Source organism: Drosophila serrata, unplaced genomic scaffold (assembly GCF_035046125.1).
Source record: "Drosophila serrata isolate PLE 108 unplaced genomic scaffold, ASM3504612v1 contig_208, whole genome shotgun sequence".
NCBI lineage: Eukaryota > Metazoa > Arthropoda > Insecta > Diptera > Drosophilidae > Drosophila > Drosophila serrata.
The window spans coordinates 97,342-115,425 of NW_028257106.1; the positions used below are offsets into that span (position 1 = coordinate 97,342).

At 41.4% G+C, this 18,084-nt stretch overlaps 2 protein-coding genes and 1 long non-coding RNA gene across 3 annotated transcripts; all 3 read right to left on the bottom strand.

Annotated features, from left to right (window-relative positions):
* Positions 1–575: 575 nt before the first annotated feature.
* Positions 576–6,588, bottom strand: LOC147644243 (uncharacterized). The gene is made up of 2 exons (XM_086829490.1): positions 6,530–6,588; positions 576–1,314 (listed from the first exon to the last, which is right to left on the bottom strand). The coding sequence occupies exons 1-2, from the start codon at positions 6,586–6,588 to the stop codon at positions 576–578; spliced, it is 798 nt and encodes a 265-aa protein (XP_086685616.1).
* Positions 6,589–8,421: 1,833 nt separating this feature from the next.
* On the bottom strand, positions 8,422–10,298 carry LOC147644244 (uncharacterized). The gene is made up of 3 exons (XM_086829491.1): positions 10,211–10,298; positions 9,685–10,111; positions 8,422–9,016 (listed from the first exon to the last, which is right to left on the bottom strand). The coding sequence occupies exons 1-3, from the start codon at positions 10,296–10,298 to the stop codon at positions 8,422–8,424; spliced, it is 1,110 nt and encodes a 369-aa protein (XP_086685617.1).
* Positions 10,299–15,481: 5,183 nt separating this feature from the next.
* LOC147644245 (uncharacterized) lies at positions 15,482–17,812 on the bottom strand. Its single transcript, XR_015270868.1, has 2 exons — positions 17,671–17,812; positions 15,482–17,148 (listed from the first exon to the last, which is right to left on the bottom strand). It is a non-coding gene; the product is annotated as an uncharacterized LOC147644245 (long non-coding RNA).
* Between the last annotated feature and the right edge of the window lie 272 nt (positions 17,813–18,084).

The window sequence follows — 18,084 nt, forward strand, 5'->3', positions numbered from 1 at the left end:
CAGGATTATCCACCCCCTCCATAAAATATTACAAAAATCAATATAAATTTATTAATATTTAATTATTTTATTTCTTATTCTGTTTTTTACTATTATTATTTTTAACGCAACTTAACGCGTGCGCCAGGACCTTCTCTGCTGGCTGGCTCTGGTCCTCCAAGCTGGAAATACTTTCCGTAAAGAAAATAAATGCAAATCAGTTAATATATTATTACAATATAACCAAAAAGAACATACCGATTAAAATTGAAAAGAACATTGGGAAGGCTTTTAATTTCTTCTTCCCACTGACCCCTTCAATCAACATTTATTAAAAATTAAATTTACTAGACCGAGATGTGGTGGCAAGAATTTGGCACGGACGAAAAATGATGCGATGCTTCGAATTCAAAAAATGCGAGTTATCTATATTTCTTAGCTTAGCCTTGCTTATGCTAAGGTTAGCGAAGGCGAGGCGAATTCGCGAAGAGCGCGAGAGAGCTTTATTGCGCTCTCGCCTTCGCCCTAAACTAACTACACTAGACTTCAAATGATCATCTCAGCCAACACCGGCCCCGTTGAACGCCTCCACGGCTTCAACATCCTGGAAGCGGCGCCAGCTTGTGGATCGCCCTCCGGAAGATGGCTCCATCGCTCCGTCTAAGATCGACGACCCTGACCATGCCGTCCTCCCCTGCGTACGTCGCGACGATCCGTCCTAGTAGCCACTGTCGAGGCGGCAGGTTGTCCTCTGCCACGATGACGAGCTGTCCCTCCTTTACATTGTCCTGCTCGTGGTGCCACTTGCCTCGGATTTGAAGGCCCAGCACATACTCCCGGGACCATCGCCGCCAAAACATTTGCTTGGCTGACGAGACAAGCCGCCATCGCCGCAAGCAGCTGAGACCCGCCTGGTCTGGGGTCCGCAGTGCTGGTGCTGCGAAGAGGGGCCCGCCTGTCAGCAGGTGTCCGGGAGTGAGTGTCTCTCCGTCGCTTGGGTCCTTGCTGAGAGCTCCGAGGGCCCGTGAGTTCATGATGGCCTCGATTCCGACGAGGACTGTCCCCAGCTCTTCTGCGTTGAGGAATGCGCTGCCCACCGCTCGTAGGAGTAGGTGCTTGGCAGTTTTCACACCTGCCTCCCATAGTCCGCCCATGTGCGGATCCCGAGGGGGTGTGAACGCGAATTCGCATCCGCTTTTTGATGGGAATTCACAAATCGCGTCCGCCTGCTCCTCGAGCCTCTCGCGAAGAGCCTGGAAGTGGCGACTCGCTCCGACGAAGTTCGTCGCGTTGTCGCAATGTACGGTCTGGGGACATCCTCGGCGACCAATAAACCTTAGAAAAGCCAATAAAAAAGAGTCAGTACTTAGGTCTGAAACAATTTCTTAATGAACCGCCTTGGACGCAAAACAAACAAATATGGCTATGTAGGACTTATATGGGGGCCTTCCTCGGATTTTCAATGTCGTATAAACAGGGCCACAAAAATCAATGCCACATATTGCAAATGGGTGAAGAGCACGGAGTCTTTCTGCGGGAAGATTTCCCATAATTTGAGTCATCAGTCGGGGCTTGTATTTAAAACACCGCACACACGATCGAACTGTCTGACTGCAGAGTTCCTGAGCGTTTATGGTCCAAATACGCTGTCGTAGGATGCTCACAAGTGCTCGAGGAGCGACATGAAAATTTGTGTGGTGCAAATGCCGGACGTAGCTCTGCACAAATTGGGAGCGTTTCGTCAACAGCAAGGGAAACTTGGCATCGTAAGATATAGGAGTGTTTGCTAGTCGCCCCCCAACTCCCAACAATGAAAAATTGCCGGCGTCTTCATGGATGAATGGGCATTTGTCAATGGTCTTCCCGTTTCCCCCACTTTCACATTGGGTTACCGCCACTTTTCCGCCGTCATCTTCCAGCATTCCATTTTTGGCTGCTGAGGTGTAGTGACTATTATATTTTGGCGACTGGCGACAGAATTTCGAAAAAGTATTCGCGAGTGTTCAAAGTGCTGAGAATACAATTTTGGTTATTGGTCCCTGAGCCACGAATAGAAAGGTGAGCGTACAGATAGGAAAAAGCATAGGCGGCTTGAACTTATTTAAGAATTTTAAAGGCTGCAGTTTGTACCGCTCGAAGGCCCGAGGAGAGGAAAGGGGCAGGCAAGGAAACGACGCCGCCGCAGCTTCATGGATCTTTTAAGCGCCTGGATCTAAATTCTTGGAGGAGGACTTCCCCGTCGCCCCGCTCAGCAGAGCTGGGGAAAATATTCTTTTTGTAAATTTATGTGGTTAAAGAATGATTAGTCGCCGAATGCTGTAGGACGACCTTCGTACCCTTTTGCGAACAGCTCTAGAGAGCGCAACTAAGCAAGAGAAGTCGTTAGCAGTCGTACGAGCTTTTATGCCAGAGTCGGCGTAGGCGTAGATTTCGGCGAAGCATTGCAATCAGTTTAATGTAATTCGTTCGTGCGTTTTGAACTCGCCGCCGCGATGCGATCCCGGCCAAAGTATGTTTAATTTGAGTCCATGCCACGTCGCGACGAATAATTGTAAAAAAAGGGACATTTTTCGAGCCCCATTTTGTTCCAGTGTCAGTGAAGAAAAGATATGGAAAATTAGTGTAAGACAAAATAGAAATTTTAAGTTAGGGAAAAATTACAAGAAAGAAAAGATAATGAAGAATGAACTCATGTATATGTAAAGAGCAGTGTGCGGCAAAGAGGAATATTATTTCGTTACATTCCTTTAAAAATTAGTGGAAAAATCTAATTAAATAGCGCGGGCCGAATGCGTCATTTTCTGATAGTTTTTCCCCTATCTTCGTAGTCTCTTTTAGGGCGTCCCCTTTGGTTGTGAATTTCTTTTTTTTTTTTGCATGTGTCATTTCCTCCCAACTTTCAGCTAGCTTCCGAGGAAAGCGCTTTCATCGGTGGAGTTAAGAAAATGGTGAGTGTATCAGTAATAATTTAAATAATTTCAAGTACAAAAAAAAGAAATAAATTGAAAAAAGGAGAATGTCCCAAATCAGGAGCCGTTAATGTAAAAGCTAGAACCGAAAATTTAACCGAACCAACGGCGGAAAACGAAGAGGGAAGGGGAAAAGAAAAGAACGCTGATACATAAGGCGATTGCGCTTAAAGGTAGTTATGCTGAGAGCTTCTAAGCTTTTTCTTATCTAATTGTTGTTTTTATCATTGCAACATGTATATTGAATTGCAGTCAGCGTAAATAATATTTTTCTTCAACTTGCCCAAAATTATTTTGCCATTATTCTTTATTAATGCCCGAAATCGAGTCGAAGGGCGTATATTTATTTAACATTTGTATGCTAAGTTTTAATGTTTAACTTTCTATCTACGTTTTCTATTTTAAGTAATGAATTTATATTTTTCTAGTTTTAAATAAAATTATTATAATGATTTAAAATGTCGAGTATTGGCCGCAGCTGGCATGCGTTGTGATGTAGGGTAGCACTTGTCAAAGGGGTCGCTCAAGCTATATAGCTTTGAGGATGGGAGCGACCTTAGGAAGGGTGGGCAAACTAAAGCCTCCAGATCACCAGGAGTGCTAAAAAAAAAGGGGAAGTAAGCCGAAGAGAGTTCAATTTTTCCTCAACTTTTATTTATGTGTTGTCTGTTTCTCTGTCCCGGTTTAAGCTTGTTGTAGCATGCATTCATTTCTGTTTAAAATTATGCAAAGCCAACCCGAGATTCGAGCAAGACCATCACTCCCGTAGCCGACAAGCCGAAGCCGGAAAAATATCTTGCGTGCGCTCCGATCTCGAGCTAACAACTTGCCTGTAACATTCATTTTGAGTGTAGCGATTCGTTACAGTTGTAACAGAACATAACAGGGCTCCCCAAGCAATGTGAAATAAATTCTTAGGGATTACTTTTCCCGAAAATGCTTCGGTAAGCAACAGAAATATCTTCAAACCTCAAAACCTGTTCCATGGCTAAATATATATAAATATATCCTATACCTTCTTTTGTGGGGGAATTCTACATATTTTCATCAAGGGCAATTGTGGCCCCTTTACTACGCATAATAAATTTCTTCTCAAATATAAACACAATCTGTTGCGATAATGAAAGATCACTAAATTTATGATCGTTGCTTCTACTACGTTGTTCATCAATTTCTTGACTGCGAGTCGCGTACCGTTGCAGAGTTTCGGCTGATTTATATTTCGGAGCATGATAATCGGCACACCTATTTTTAATTTCAATATGTGTGGTGGCATTCCTGGCAGATCAAGTGAGTTTAGAAATTCCGTAGGGTAATTAACTGCTTCCTCTGCCTCCACAACGGGGTCTATCGACTTATATGTAATTTCGTCAGTTTCTATGCTGGACTGGATTACATGATTGAGCTGGTATACATCTTTATTCTTGGCAGCGAGAATCGCTCGTCCACTGAGCCAATCGTGATTCCTATAATTTATTCGGATATCGGGGAACACTTTTTGGATAAGTCCTTCCTTCGATGTAACTAAATTACAGAAATTCTCGGGCAATACTATTTTTCTCGGCGTCTCATTGATTGGCAGCTTTCCGTTCCCCGTGTTCAGTAGCTGTCGTGAGAATACGTCGGCTGAGTCATTGTTCTGTAACTAGACACGCATATTCGTCTTTAACTGTAATGTACGAACATGTTGCCACAAGATAGAATATTTTAGGCCAACATTTATCTCGTCAGCTGGTGTCGGTCGGGAAATCACAGGCAACGTTTGCCTGAAATCCCCTGCGAGCAATATTAACGCATTCCCAAATGGTTGGACAGCTCCATGCAAATCTCGCAATGATCGATCGAGAGCCTCCAGCGATTTTTTGTGTGCCATTGTGCATTCATCCCGCAATGAATTTACATCTTTGCAATACTTTTCCCATGCCAGATGCTCTGGAAATGTTGCACGTAGGAGTCTCAATGATTTGCATGTTCAACGGCAACTTCAGCGCTGCATGAGCAGTCCTCCCACCAGGTAACAATGTCGCAGCGATTCCAGATGTAGCAAGAGCTAAAGCTATGTCCTTGTTAGCTCAAACCGTAGCCAGAATCAATGTAATGAGGAATGTTTTCCCTCCTGGAGCATCCAAGCTTCAGTGAGTGAAGCTTTGAGCTTTGAGAGTGAATCAAATCGATTGCTGCAGAACGCGACTGCCAAACTCTCAATCGTTTTCTCTCAAGTCTATCTGCTCGTCTTTCACTGATTCCGCGTTGTGCATCTGCATTGCTCTCAGCCGCTCAGTCTTTCGGATGGAGGCCCGTTCTTCGTCAGTCTTATTCGTATTCTTACGTCTTTTTCTTCTGTATTGTGAGTACGACGACCCAAACTCGACTTCTTGGGTGGCATGACTTCGTTTCTTACTGAACCTGAACAAAAAAATAAAATTTTTATCTCCAATTCCTTATTTCAATATGTTTTGAATGTTTGACAGGAAATGCTTCGATTCCGCTGGTAAAAATTTGGGCTTAAACGGTTCAGAACTTTTCAAGTCTATGAAGAAAGTAGACACAAACAGAGCATTTATAAATATATAGATTGTATAAGACATTCTTCAAATGTTATAGTTTAATGTACCATTCGTTAAATAAATATATTTTAACGGTATCATCGGGGAAAAAATCACAAAAACGTGTAATTTTTCGCATTATTTGACCTTACCCCCCCCCCACCAGGAGGTCGTTTTAAAAAAAAACACGAAATGGTGCTATTGGAGCGTAAGTAGTATTAAAAGCCTATTTTCGGGACCTTTGATGTTGGCAAACAGGTTAATAAAAATGCAATTAATTTGTGTTAGCTGTCAACCTGGGCACTCTTGTTAAAAGACACTTGTGACACAAGTGTTCAAGCGCTCTCACGGAACGATGCTTGGGCGCACGTGTACGTTTCCACGACCCCTGACTTAAAAAAAGGGATAGGTGAGGTAATTAAAGAAGAGCTCACCGCAGCGATCCCGCTCAACAGTAATCCCTTTCTCCCACGTTCCTCACTTAAAAAAGACTCGTAACGGAAAAATTAATGCTCTGTTCGGTCCTGGACCGCACGTGGACGTTCACCCACAATCCTCACTTAAAAAAGATTTAAGCCGTGATTTTACTTGTGAGATACCTCACTTAAAAAATTATTTCTTTTTCCGATAACGGACAGTAGCCCGCGATCGTCCCCTTAAAAAATCATCAGGGCAGGGATTTTCCCATACTCAGTCTATCTGCATTTAGCTCAACTAAATGGGTATGGAGAGTTAAAAGGATACTATTGTAAAGGTTTTACAGCGAAGACGGAACACGCTTCAAAAAGGATAGAAAGGGTAACAAAGGATGTCAAGTGTTTACTTACTATTTTTTTGTCTTTGCTTCGAAATTTGTGGATCCGAATAAAGATTAGTTGAGTCTTAAGAATAGAAGTTATTTGACTTGAGAGAATCCGAGTGAACAACATTTTTGCAAAATTTTATAAAAATTAATTCAAGTAACAAAAATGTAAAAATGTAAAAACAACTAAAAAAAGTTTGAAATATCTAAAGTATAAAAAAAAAACATTACACCCGCTATTAACATCACTTTTAACATCATAAAAAGCATTGATGTCCAATGGCATCACCATGTTCGTACCGAACAACTCAAATATTTTTTGCTTCCCGACCCCTAGATAGCCATGTCAAGCAAATTATTTATGCATGGGACGTTACCTACAATAGACGTTTACGAATGAAGGAACGGCTCTTAGGATTCCTGGAGAATATTTAAATGACGCGGGAAAAGCGCTGCTCTCTCATAATGAAATATGCCTCAGTTTCCATACTGCTTCAAAGATAAATTTTAAGCTATTTGCAAAATGTGTCAGTTTAAGAACGTAAAACGCGATTGAAAATTAAATCATTCCACAGTAAGATGACTTTGGTTACGATATATTCAAATTTAATCAAAAAATACGATAGATCTAAAATGGCCGAGTTCCAAGAGAAGGACAGTGGTTGGACCCTAACACTTATAGTTTGGGTAGAGTTGAACACGTCTAAAAACCCGACGAGCATTCATAAATGTACAGAACAAAGATTTTTTCTGCTTCAAAAGCAATAGCATTTGCATTAAAGCAAAAGCAGAGCGGTGCAGCGCGTATGTGAATATGCCCTTCAGTACCAATCCTTTAGAATTCAGGTCTGAATCAGGTTGGAATGGACTGGACTCCATCCTGAATCATTAGGGAGCTTTCATACAAGCCATCCAGGAATTTGCATACAGTAGGCGTTAGCAAACCTGAATTCGGACTACCCGATGAATTTTCAGGGAATCATAAAGGAATCCTGCCAGGAATTTGTCGTGAATTTCGGCACGAATTCCACCCTGAATCAGAAGGGAATTTCGGAAGGGATTCTGAACAGAATCATCCAGGAATTTGAGACGGAATCAGGCAGTAATCGTAGGTGAATTTATAGTAGAATCAGATAGGAATCACCAAGGAATCGTAGGGGAATTCGTTTATGAATCATTTATGAATTGTAGGAGAATTCACAGCGGAATTGGACACTTATCTCCGAGGAATACCAGGCGGAATCAGCAAGGAATCGTAGGGGAATTTGCTTAGGAATCAGGTATGAACTGTAGGGGAATTTACTTAGGAAACAAGTATAAATTGTAGGGGAATTTGCTTAGGAATCATATAGGAATTCCTGCAGGAATCTCAGCGGAGTACAATTAAAAATCCACCAGGATTCCCCAATGAATCCCATGGTATTTTTTCAGGATTATCCACCCCCTCCATAAAATATTACAAAAATCAATATAAATTTATTAATATTTAATTATTTTATTTCTTATTCTGTTTTTTACTATTATTATTTTTAACGCAACTGAACGCGTGCGCCAGGACCTTCTCTGCTGGCTGGCTCTGGTCCTCCAAGCTGGAAATACTTTCCGTAAAGAAAATAAATGCAAATCAGTTAATATATTATTACAATATAACCAAAAAGAACATACCGATTAAAATTGAAAAGAACATTGGGAAGGCTTTTAATTTCTTCTTCCCACTGACCCCTTCAATCAACATTTATTAAAAATTAAATTTACTAGACCGAGATGTGGTGGCAAGAATTTGGCACGGACGAAAAATGATGCGATGCTTCGAATTCAAAAAATGCGAGTTATCTATATTTCTTAGCTTAGCCTTGCTTATGCTAAGGTTAGCGAAGGCGAGGCGAATTCGCGAAGAGCGCGAGAGAGCTTTATTGCGCTCTCGCCTTCGCCCTAAACTAACTACACTAGACTTCAAATGATCATCTCAGCCAACACCGGCCCCGTTGAACGCCTCCACGGCTTCAACATCCTGGAAGCGGCGCCAGCTTGTGGATCGCCCTCCGGAAGATGGCTCCATCGCTCCGTCTAAGATCGACGACCCTGACCATGCCGTCCTCCCCTGCGTACGTCGCGACGATCCGTCCTAGTAGTCCTCTGCCACGATGACGAGCTGTCCCTCCTTTACATTGTCCTGCTCGTGGTGCCACTTGCCTCGGATTTGAAGGCCCAGCACATACTCCCGGGACCATCGCCGCCAAAACATTTGCTTGGCTGACGAGACAAGCCGCCATCGCCGCAAGCAGCTGAGACCCGCCTGGTCTGGGGTCCGCAGTGCTGGTGCTGCGAAGAGGGGCCCGCCTGTCAGCAGGTGTCCGGGAGTGAGTGTCTCTCCGTCGCTTGGGTCCTTGCTGAGAGCTCCGAGGGCCCGTGAGTTCATGATGGCCTCGATTCCGACGAGGACTGTCCCCAGCTCTTCTGCGTTGAGGAATGCGCTGCCCACCGCTCGTAGGAGTAGGTGCTTGGCAGTTTTCACACCTGCCTCCCATAGTCCGCCCATGTGCGGATCCCGAGGGGGTGTGAACGCGAATTCGCATCCGCTTTTTGATGGGAATTCGCAAATCGCGTCCGCCTGCTCCTCGAGCCTCTCGCGAAGAGACTGGAAGTGGCGACTCGCTCCGACGAAGTTCGTCGCGTTGTCGCAATGTACGGTCTGGGGACATCCTCGGCGACCAATAAACCTTAGAAAAGCCAATAAAAAAGAGTCAGTACTTAGGTCTGAAACAATTTCTTAATGAACCGCCTTGGACGCAAAACAAACAAATATGGCTATGTAGGACTTATATGGGGGCCTTCCTCGGATTTTCAATGTCGTATAAACAGGGCCACAAAAATCAATGCCACATATTGCAAATGGGTGAAGAGCACGGAGTCTTTCTGCGGGAAGATTTCCCATAATTTGAGTCATCAGTCGGGGCTTGTATTTAAAACACCGCACACACGATCGAACTGTCTGACTGCAGAGTTCCTGAGCGTTTATGGTCCAAATACGCTGTCGTAGGATGCTCACAAGTGCTCGAGGAGCGACATGAAAATTTGTGTGGTGCAAATGCCGGACGTAGCTCTGCACAAATTGGGAGCGTTTCGTCAACAGCAAGGGAAACTTGGCATCGTAAGATATAGGAGCGTTTGCTAGTCGCCCCCCAACTCCCAACAATGAAAAATTGCCGGCGTCTTCATGGATGAATGGGTTCAATCGCTGAAGACTTGGGCCGACCTTGGAACCTTTACGAATTTGTACTATTTCTACTTGATAGATGCTTCAGTATATTCAGTCGGTGACAGAGTTTTTTCGAAAACTATACTCTTGCCTTTACATTTTCTTATAAAGCGGAACATATAAGCGAACACTCTCAGCAGTTTCAGGTGTGACGAGAATCCCTCGATGACGTCTAGCAAATCGGAAATTTGCACCGCAGCGGTCAGTCCGACCACAGTCTTTCTTGATTCCTGCCGCAAGACTTCCTCATCCGGTTCGAAATGAACATTTTTGGGCCAGTTCTCCTCCTCGTCCTTCAGAAATTGAGGCCCCGTGAACCAGATCGACTGTCTAATTTCGTCGACGTCACAACCTCTAGACACTATATCTGCTGGGTTCTGCTTCCTTGGAACATGCTGCCATGTAGCCTGTCCTGACCATTCTTGAATCTCCGCAACCCTGTTCGAAACGAATGTTGACAACGACGATGGATGAGATCGGATCCAATGGAGAGTGACTTCCGAATCCGACCAGTAAACGATTTGCTCGATAGGGACATTTATTCTCTGGCAGAGATCTGCGAGAAGGTGAGCGGCACATAACTCAAGCCTTGGGAGCGTTTTTGTCTTGAGCGGCGCTACTTTCGACTTTGAAGTCAACAACGATAATTTGTAACCTTCAGCAGATTTGCTACGAATGTAGACGCAAGCTCCATAGGCTCTCATGGATGCGTCGGCAAAGGCATGTAATTGCATCAGTGACATCGGATCAATATGCACAAACCGAGGAATAGCTATCTTATCCAATTGAGTCAAGGTGTTTTTTTAGCATATTCCATGCAGTTTCTAAATTCAGCGGAATTGACTCATCCCAGTCTAACTTCTTAAGCCACAGTTCCTGCAGTAGGATCTTTCCTTTTATTACAATGGGACTTAATAAGCCGAGGGGGTCAAACAGCTTGGATGTCACCGATAAAATGTTCCGTTTTGTCGCTCGGAGACCCATGACAGAATCGTCAATTTTAAATTTGAAGGCATCTTCGCTAGGCAACCAAGATATTCCTAACGCCTTAGTTGACTCTGAGTCCGAGATAGGTATCGACTTAACTGTGCTCTCAGATGCAGTGACCTCAGGTGAGTTTGAAAACCACTTTGTCAATTCAAAACCTGCTGTTTGAAGAACCTGAGACACTTCAGACTTGATTGTCCGTAGCTCCTCTACGCATGCAGCACCAGTTAGCATGTCATCGACGTAAAAATCGGATCCAATTACGTCGGCAGCTCTAGGGAATGAAAGTTTCGCAGATTCACTCAACCTTTTTAAACACCGAATATCAAGAAAAGGGGCTGGTCCAGTACCATATGTAACGGTGTTGAGCTTGTATAATCTCAAGGATTCAGACGGGTCTCTTTTCCACACTATGAGTTGAAACTGCCTATACGCTTCGTTAACCATCACTTGGCGATACATCTTTTTTACATCGGCAGTCAGGGCATACCTGTGCAGCCGGAAGCGGAGTAGAGTGGAGTACAACTCTTCTTGGATTGTCGGTCCCACCATCAAGACGTCATTTAAGGCCACCTGAGTCGATGTTTTGCACGATGCATCGAAAACAACGCGCAACTTTGTTGACGTACTCTGGGGCCTCAACACACATTGATGGGGAATGACATAATGTAAACGGCAGCCTTACTTCAAACCGACCTGATGGCAATACCTGAGTAGTCTTCCTGTTGTACTCTTCACATAACTTGTGCTCAGGCGACAGAATTTTCTTTGGATTTGGCATTTCCTCCAGTGACCAAAATTTCTGTAGCGTGGTGTCGATCGACACTAACGATTCTTCTCTACAACTGAAACTATTCACAACTTGCTTCGGGACTGCAGATTTATATCTCCCCGAGACAACCCAACCAAGAAGGGTCTTTTGAAGAGTTGTATAGTCAGGACCTTGTTTAATTTGACCAACAGCTAGCAATTCGAAAAATGATTCGGCTCCGATTAGCATATCAATTTTTTGGGACTTGTAAAAGTAGGGGTCTGCTAATGGGAGGTTCTTTGGGATCTTCCAATCGATGACGTTGACCGATTGATCGGGATGATAACCGGTGATCGATTTCAAGATCCAGAAATCGAACGAGAACTCACTCCCATTGATTCGTGACTTCACCACGGTGTGTATCTTTTTCTTGACTTGAGAATTGGATTCGCCAATACCAAGTAAGTTGATACACGACTCCTCTCTACGAATCTGTAAGCGGTTAGCTAATTTTTCTGTTACAAAATTTGTTTGAGACCCAGAGTCTAGAAGTGCTCGGGCTAAAACGTATTCGCCGCTTTTGACGATTGACGTAGCCAAGATCACCCTGTCCAATGACGTAGCATGCATAACATGTGACGTGGAAGGCTGCTCTTGGTTAAAGGGAGGAGAAATATTCTCTTGAAGGGGTGGCAACGCTAAACTTTTATCAGGCACGGTGTACCTGTGGAGCAGAATGTGATGTGAGCGGTCACAAGCTCTACACTTTTTTCCTTTGCATTTTGAGACAGTATGGCCTTTTCGCAGACAATTGATGCATAAGGAGGCTGACTTAACAAACTTGGAGGAGGAACACGAAAATGAGCTTCGATTATGTGGTTTGCTTGACGGTAATTTTTCCAGCTTTGGTTTTGCCGATTCTTCAGCCGATAAATGCTGGTATCGGCGATTTAACATCTTGTCACAATCGGACCAAAGTGGCAATGTCTCATAATCGAGCTGTTCCTCCCATTTTTGTTTAGTCACTGGGTCGACTCTATTTAATACCAAATATATCAACATTGCGTTCGCAATTTTTGTATCATCTCCTATCGATAGCAGAGAACCGTCAATCGACGAAACAGTGTCGATAAGATTTCTCAAGGAGGATGCGGATTGATGCGATATTTTTGGAAGACTAAACAATGTTGAAATATTATTCATACAGATGAGGCATTCGTTGTCGTAAACCTTTTTCAAACTGGCCATCGCCTTTTCGTAATTACTCTCGGTGACTTGGTAAGCTTTAATTGTTCCTAAAGCTTCACCAAAGACATGAAATTAAACGGTTAAATTTTTGGCCGAAAATTATTGTTTAAATCAGAAAGACGACGAAGTATTAATTATAGCTTTCGAATCTAATATAAATAATATCAAAATAATATCAAATAAACACTCAATTGAAAAAAATAAAAATATATATATATATGCACTAAGGTCAGTACATACAAGTGGCCCGTATGACACCAGGCACGTGCCTGTTTGGGTTAGGTGTTAGTAGGCGCGATGGAAAATATAGGACAGAATACGAGGAAAATTGACTACCGGCGTGCTGCCAGATTGTCAGCATGCATGCTTACTAAGTGTGTTAGTATTAAAGATTTTAATTTGGGAAGGGTATCTACGTTAGAGATTAGTGTGTACAAATCATTATAATTTGCACATAACACTCTAAAAGGTTCATGCAGTTCAAAGGAGGTCCTACTGTGGCGCAACACTAATGGGATATAGGATCTAGTGGTTCTACATGGTACATGGAAATTAAGCTGACTCAACAAGTCAGCACTTTCCACATCACCATGGATAAGGTTAAAAATAAAGGTTATCCCTAGCATCGTTCTACGATTGGCTAAGGACAGCAAGTTTATTAATAGGAGTCTACTAGAGTAGGAAGGTAATCTTTGGTTTGCATCCCAATTTAAACTGCGTAAAGCGAAAAGTAAAAAGTTCTTTTGAACCGACTCAATGCGTTTACTATGGACGCCGTACTGAGGGCTCCAAACGCAGCATCCATATTCTAGGATAGGACGAACTAAGGAAGTATATAAGGATTTAGTAACATAGGGGTCATTGAATTCCTTCGACCACCGTTTAATAAATCCAAGCACACCCCTGGCTCTATTCACCATAGACGAAATACGATCAATAAAGTCAAGTTTTGGGTCCAAGCGGACGCCCAAATCGTCAACTGTATTAATTCTTTCCAAAGAGCAGCAGTTCAGCGTGTAAGTAGCAAGCTTAGGAGCGACACGACAGAATGTCATTAGCTTGCATTTCGAGCTATTTAAGTTTAATAAGTTTACACGGCACCAAATTTGAAAATTATTAAGATCTGTTTGTAAATCCGACTGGCAGGCAACGTCATTGTATTGCACGCAAAGCTTGACGTCATCCGCGTACATAAGTACTCTGGAGTTGGTCAAGACTTTGGGCAGGTCATTTATGAACAATGTAAACAATAAGGGTCCCAAATGGCTTCCTTGCGGGACACCAGATGTAACGCTTAGAACATTGGATAAATTATTCTTAAAGAGGACCTTTTGCGTCCTGCCATTTAGTTAACTTGAGATCCAATTAAGAAGATCACTTGGAAAACCCATTGAACCGAGTTTTCTAACGAAGAGAGAATGGTTAACAGAGTCAAATGCTTTACTGAAATCAGTATAGATTACATCTGTATGACAATTATTATGGAAGCCCTTTATAATATAGGAAGAGAGCTCCAAAAGATTTGTTGTTGTTTATCTTTATTTTGAACGATGAAATGTCCCTTGCGTAAGAAAATTTGAACTTTTCCACCTTTATCTTTATTTTTTCGGCTCTGGTTTTGCCTTGTATAAAGGCGAGAACATCTTCCGATGTTTGGTCAGGGGAGAGCCGCGAGACAAAAATATGTCTCGTTGGTGGAACCGCTATAAGGGCTTTCGGCAAGGCAGATTGGTTATCTACCGTGCCATTGTCGGCCGGTATTCCGGGCCTAACACCCTGGGCAGATATATTTGTGTGCACGGGACTTTGAGGGGTCAATATTTGCGACCCCCCAGGGGATAAAACAGAAATCACCGGCGGTACGGGCACTCCCGCTGCACATTCGGATACCGAATCTTTCCTAGCGCTCGATCTCAGCACTCTTGGAATTAATGCTGAGGTCGAGGGCTGTGCCGTGGGAGGCTGCTGCTGAGAGCCTGTTGCAGGTAGTTGGGGTCCGTCTACATGCTGCCCACCAATAGCAGTTTTTTTGCGCCTAGGAGACTCATTTAATAGCGTAAGGCTATTAAATTGGGTGTCCAGCGCCAAGAACATATCAAGAGTTTTACGAAAACTCGTTAAAATGCCCTTAAACCGCTTTTGGTTTGCCGCATGAAAGACGTCATCTCCCTTTCTACATCGCGACAGGCCTCACAACAGTAACGCAGGCCGATGTTTTTTCTTACATCGTCCACCGTCCGAGCTGCAACTCCAATACACTTGGCGTGCATGACGTTGTCGCACAGCCAGCAGCCGATTGTAAGGTCACCTGCAGCAATTGCCTTTTGGCAGGTTTTAACAAAACAGACAATGTTTCCGGACATTATGAGGACTTACCACTGTACTTGTACTTGGAAAAAAAATAACAACAGAGCTATAAAGAAAGAAGTGAAGAGCCACAGCGAGAGCGGGAGAGCGTATTAGATTAGATAAGAAAAGAAGTGCAGCGGCACAGCTAAAGCGAGAGAGTTGGAGAGCGTGGGAGGTATATAGATAAAACGTTTAGCTGTTGTGACGGCGCAAACAAAAGCTAGACGAAGAAGACACAAAAAGGAATTCAAAATATGCAAAAGCTAGCACTAGCAGCACAACTAAATTGGAAAATAAAACCAATTATATACACAAAATTAGAAAAGCTGCATGCACTCGCGAAGTGAACGGGAAGTTATTAACACAAATTAGAAAAATTAAGTTAACCCCGGTGGTTAGATTCAAACTTTAATACAAAATGAGAGCGCAAGAGAAAAACACGTCCGGTCACTTGGAAAGATGAATATGAACACTTGCTTGTTGAACTTCACTAATGTATAATTTTTTATATATATGTATATAGTGAAGTGTTTCTCTTTTGTGAGTCGAACTAATGTCCCGTCAGTTGACTAAGGTCAACGCTATTCGATATTCCGCTTCACGTCTTTATTCAAATGATCTCAGCTTAAGACTAAATTATTGTGACAAAAATCTTACTTCTACTGCCCTTTGTTTACAAAAGTTGGGGAGCGAGATCGCCCGCTTGGGATATTGATTGAAGAATTATTTATGTTATTGAGAAGGAGCATTGCTTGCTCCGGATGTGGATTGTTTACATTGGTTCAGCGTGGGATCGCCTACGCTGCAGATTCATATTTCTTGGAACATAACAGAATTTGTGAAAATGTCACTTCCCTCCCCTTAAAAGGGTTGCCTATGTTTGGGCTGGCATTTTAGGGTACAATGCAGGCAACTGGTTTTGTGCCGGTTCTATTTCTTGTTGTGGTTCTTGATTATTTTTTGCTTGTTTTCTAAATTTTGTATATAAAAAGGTAAGTGGATTTTGTGTATACAATTTTGATAGGACAACAAAAATAATAAGAACGATAACTACTAATATTATAATTACGTAAAGTGTGGTATTATTTTCTGAAATTAGTTTTAAAACGTCATTATGTTCTACTATCTTTATCTTAGTAACATTAATCGGTGAACACAATGCTGTTAAATCAAATTCTGGACTTAACGAATTTTCGCTTAAAATAACATTTCCAATTTTAACTCTACATTGTTTTATTCTAATAATTTTGCTTCCATTTATTTTAATATCGCCATTTAATTCTTGACAATTTTGTTCGATTGTAGTTTCAGTTAGATTCCATGTAAGTATAATATTTGGTTCTACATATTGAATCAATTCCTTTGAAGGAGTTGGTATAAAATTACAAATTGGATTTTTACGCTTAATTATATTTTTAATGCATTCATTATTAACTTCATTATTGTCTTGATTATAAATTTTATTCTTATCTTCAAAATATGATTGTTGATCTAAATAGTCTAACTGATATCCATTATGGTCGGGATAAGGAATTATTTTAATGGTGTTAATGGTTTTGTGGTTAATAGGGATATGTGAAATAAGTAACAATTCATTATTTTTGTAGTCAATGTTTTGATTAAAAGTATATTTTGGCTGTTAATGCGTTCTAGTTTGTCGTAATTGAGTAACTTTGGGTTAAAAAGTCCAAGACGTGAAAGTTGCATGCCCATTTCGATGTCTTCAATGTACTCAATAAATTACATGAGTTCATAAACAAGTGTGTCAATAATATTGCGGTTATTTTGGTAGTTAGTAAGTTTCTCCAGTCCTTCATTCACAAACTGTACGACATCATTTAATTTATGAAGTTGAATTGAATTTTCTGCAATTATGTCAATTTTTTTGTTAATGTTTACCCTATCATTTTCATCAAGTGTGCCAAAAAGAAATTTAAAAGATGAACCTATTATGTCAAATAGTCGACGTTTCTGCCTATTTTGCTGATGAATAATTATACCATTTAATTCTTTTAGTAGTTTATTGTACAAATATTTCATTCTGGGCGAGTCTTTGATTTTGTTACCAAAAGATTCAGTGATAATATTGATTTCTGTTAGATTAATTCTTAAACAGTGATGTTCATATACTACCGGTATTTGAATTGGAACGCTTGAGAAGAGTAAATAGCCAAGGTCGGAATCTGTGTTGGTTATTTGAATTTGTTGAGTGTGGCCCGTGGTGAATAATAGAAATAACATCATCGTACAGAAGATTCCTGTGGAAGTTTAACGGCATTAGTTTTCTTTTGTTTCTTAAATTGTGTTTTGTAGTATTGGGTTTCCCTATTTCGATTAATAATTTTGTAATGGTCTTCTCCTATTTTTTCTACATTTTTATTAGCTTTAAATGGATTTTCTAATTTTCCCTTTTGAAGTGTACCTTTTCTGTATCTAGTGTCAATGTTAAATTCCAGTCGATCTTCATTTATTTGATCTATTTTCCTTTCTTTAATATTTTGAGTGTTTAATATTGGATGTCCAGCGTGTAAGAATATTTGAGCAGGTGTTTGTCCAGTGGTGTCATGTTTTATTTTATGATTGTATGTGTAAAGAATTGTCTCTATCTTTCTTAATTTTACTTCTTCATCATCGGATGTATGTATGTAGTCTTTCGACGTCTGCTACACCGGTTTTTGCCGTGTTAAGTTGTAATTCAATTCCTTCTGCTTCAAGCCATCGCTTTAGAGTCAAGCTGGTGAAAGCTCCGTCTCTGTCTGCCTTTAGTAATTTGGGTTTACCTAACTGATTAAAAATGCGCATTAGTGCGTTCCTGCATTCTATCCAATCCTTTGATTTAATATGTTCAAGTGTAGCGAATTTTGAATAAATGTCAATGCAACTGATGTAATGTTTTCCCTCAGATGAATAAATATCTATCACAAATTTGTCTCGACAATGTTCAGGGTTGGGTGTGATTTTAAGAGGCATTTTGGTATTTCTGTGTTCTGTTTTAGCCAAATTGCATATGTTGCATTCATTTATTATATTCTGAATTAATAGTTGGCTATTTGGAAAAAAGTGTTTTTCTTTGAATAATTTACTCATTTTCTGTATACCTGGATGTAACAGTTTTTCATGTGATTGAAGTATAATTTCTTTGAATTCGGCGTATGAACAAACATTCGTTAATAAGTGGAGGCTGCGAATTACTT

Excerpts from the sequence above, each read along its gene's own strand:
- LOC147644244 (XM_086829491.1), bottom strand. The coding sequence starts at position 10,298 with ATGTCACTGATGCAATTACATGCCTTTGCCGACGCATCCATGAGAGCC. Across the intron at positions 10,112-10,210 it reads TCGTAGCAAATCTGCTGAAG|ATCTCTGCCAGAGAATAAAT; the intron begins GTTACAAATTAT and ends ACCTTCTCGCAG. Across the intron at positions 9,017-9,684 it reads CACCTGAAACTGCTGAGAGT|GTTTATTGGTCGCCGAGGAT; the intron begins GTTCGCTTATAT and ends GGCTTTTCTAAG.
- LOC147644243 (XM_086829490.1), bottom strand. The coding sequence starts at position 6,588 with ATGGTGATGCCATTGGACATCAATGCTTTTTATGATGTTAAAAGTGAT. Across the intron at positions 1,315-6,529 it reads AAAAGTGATGTTAATAGCGG|GTTTATTGGTCGCCGAGGAT; the intron begins GTGTAATGTTTT and ends GGCTTTTCTAAG.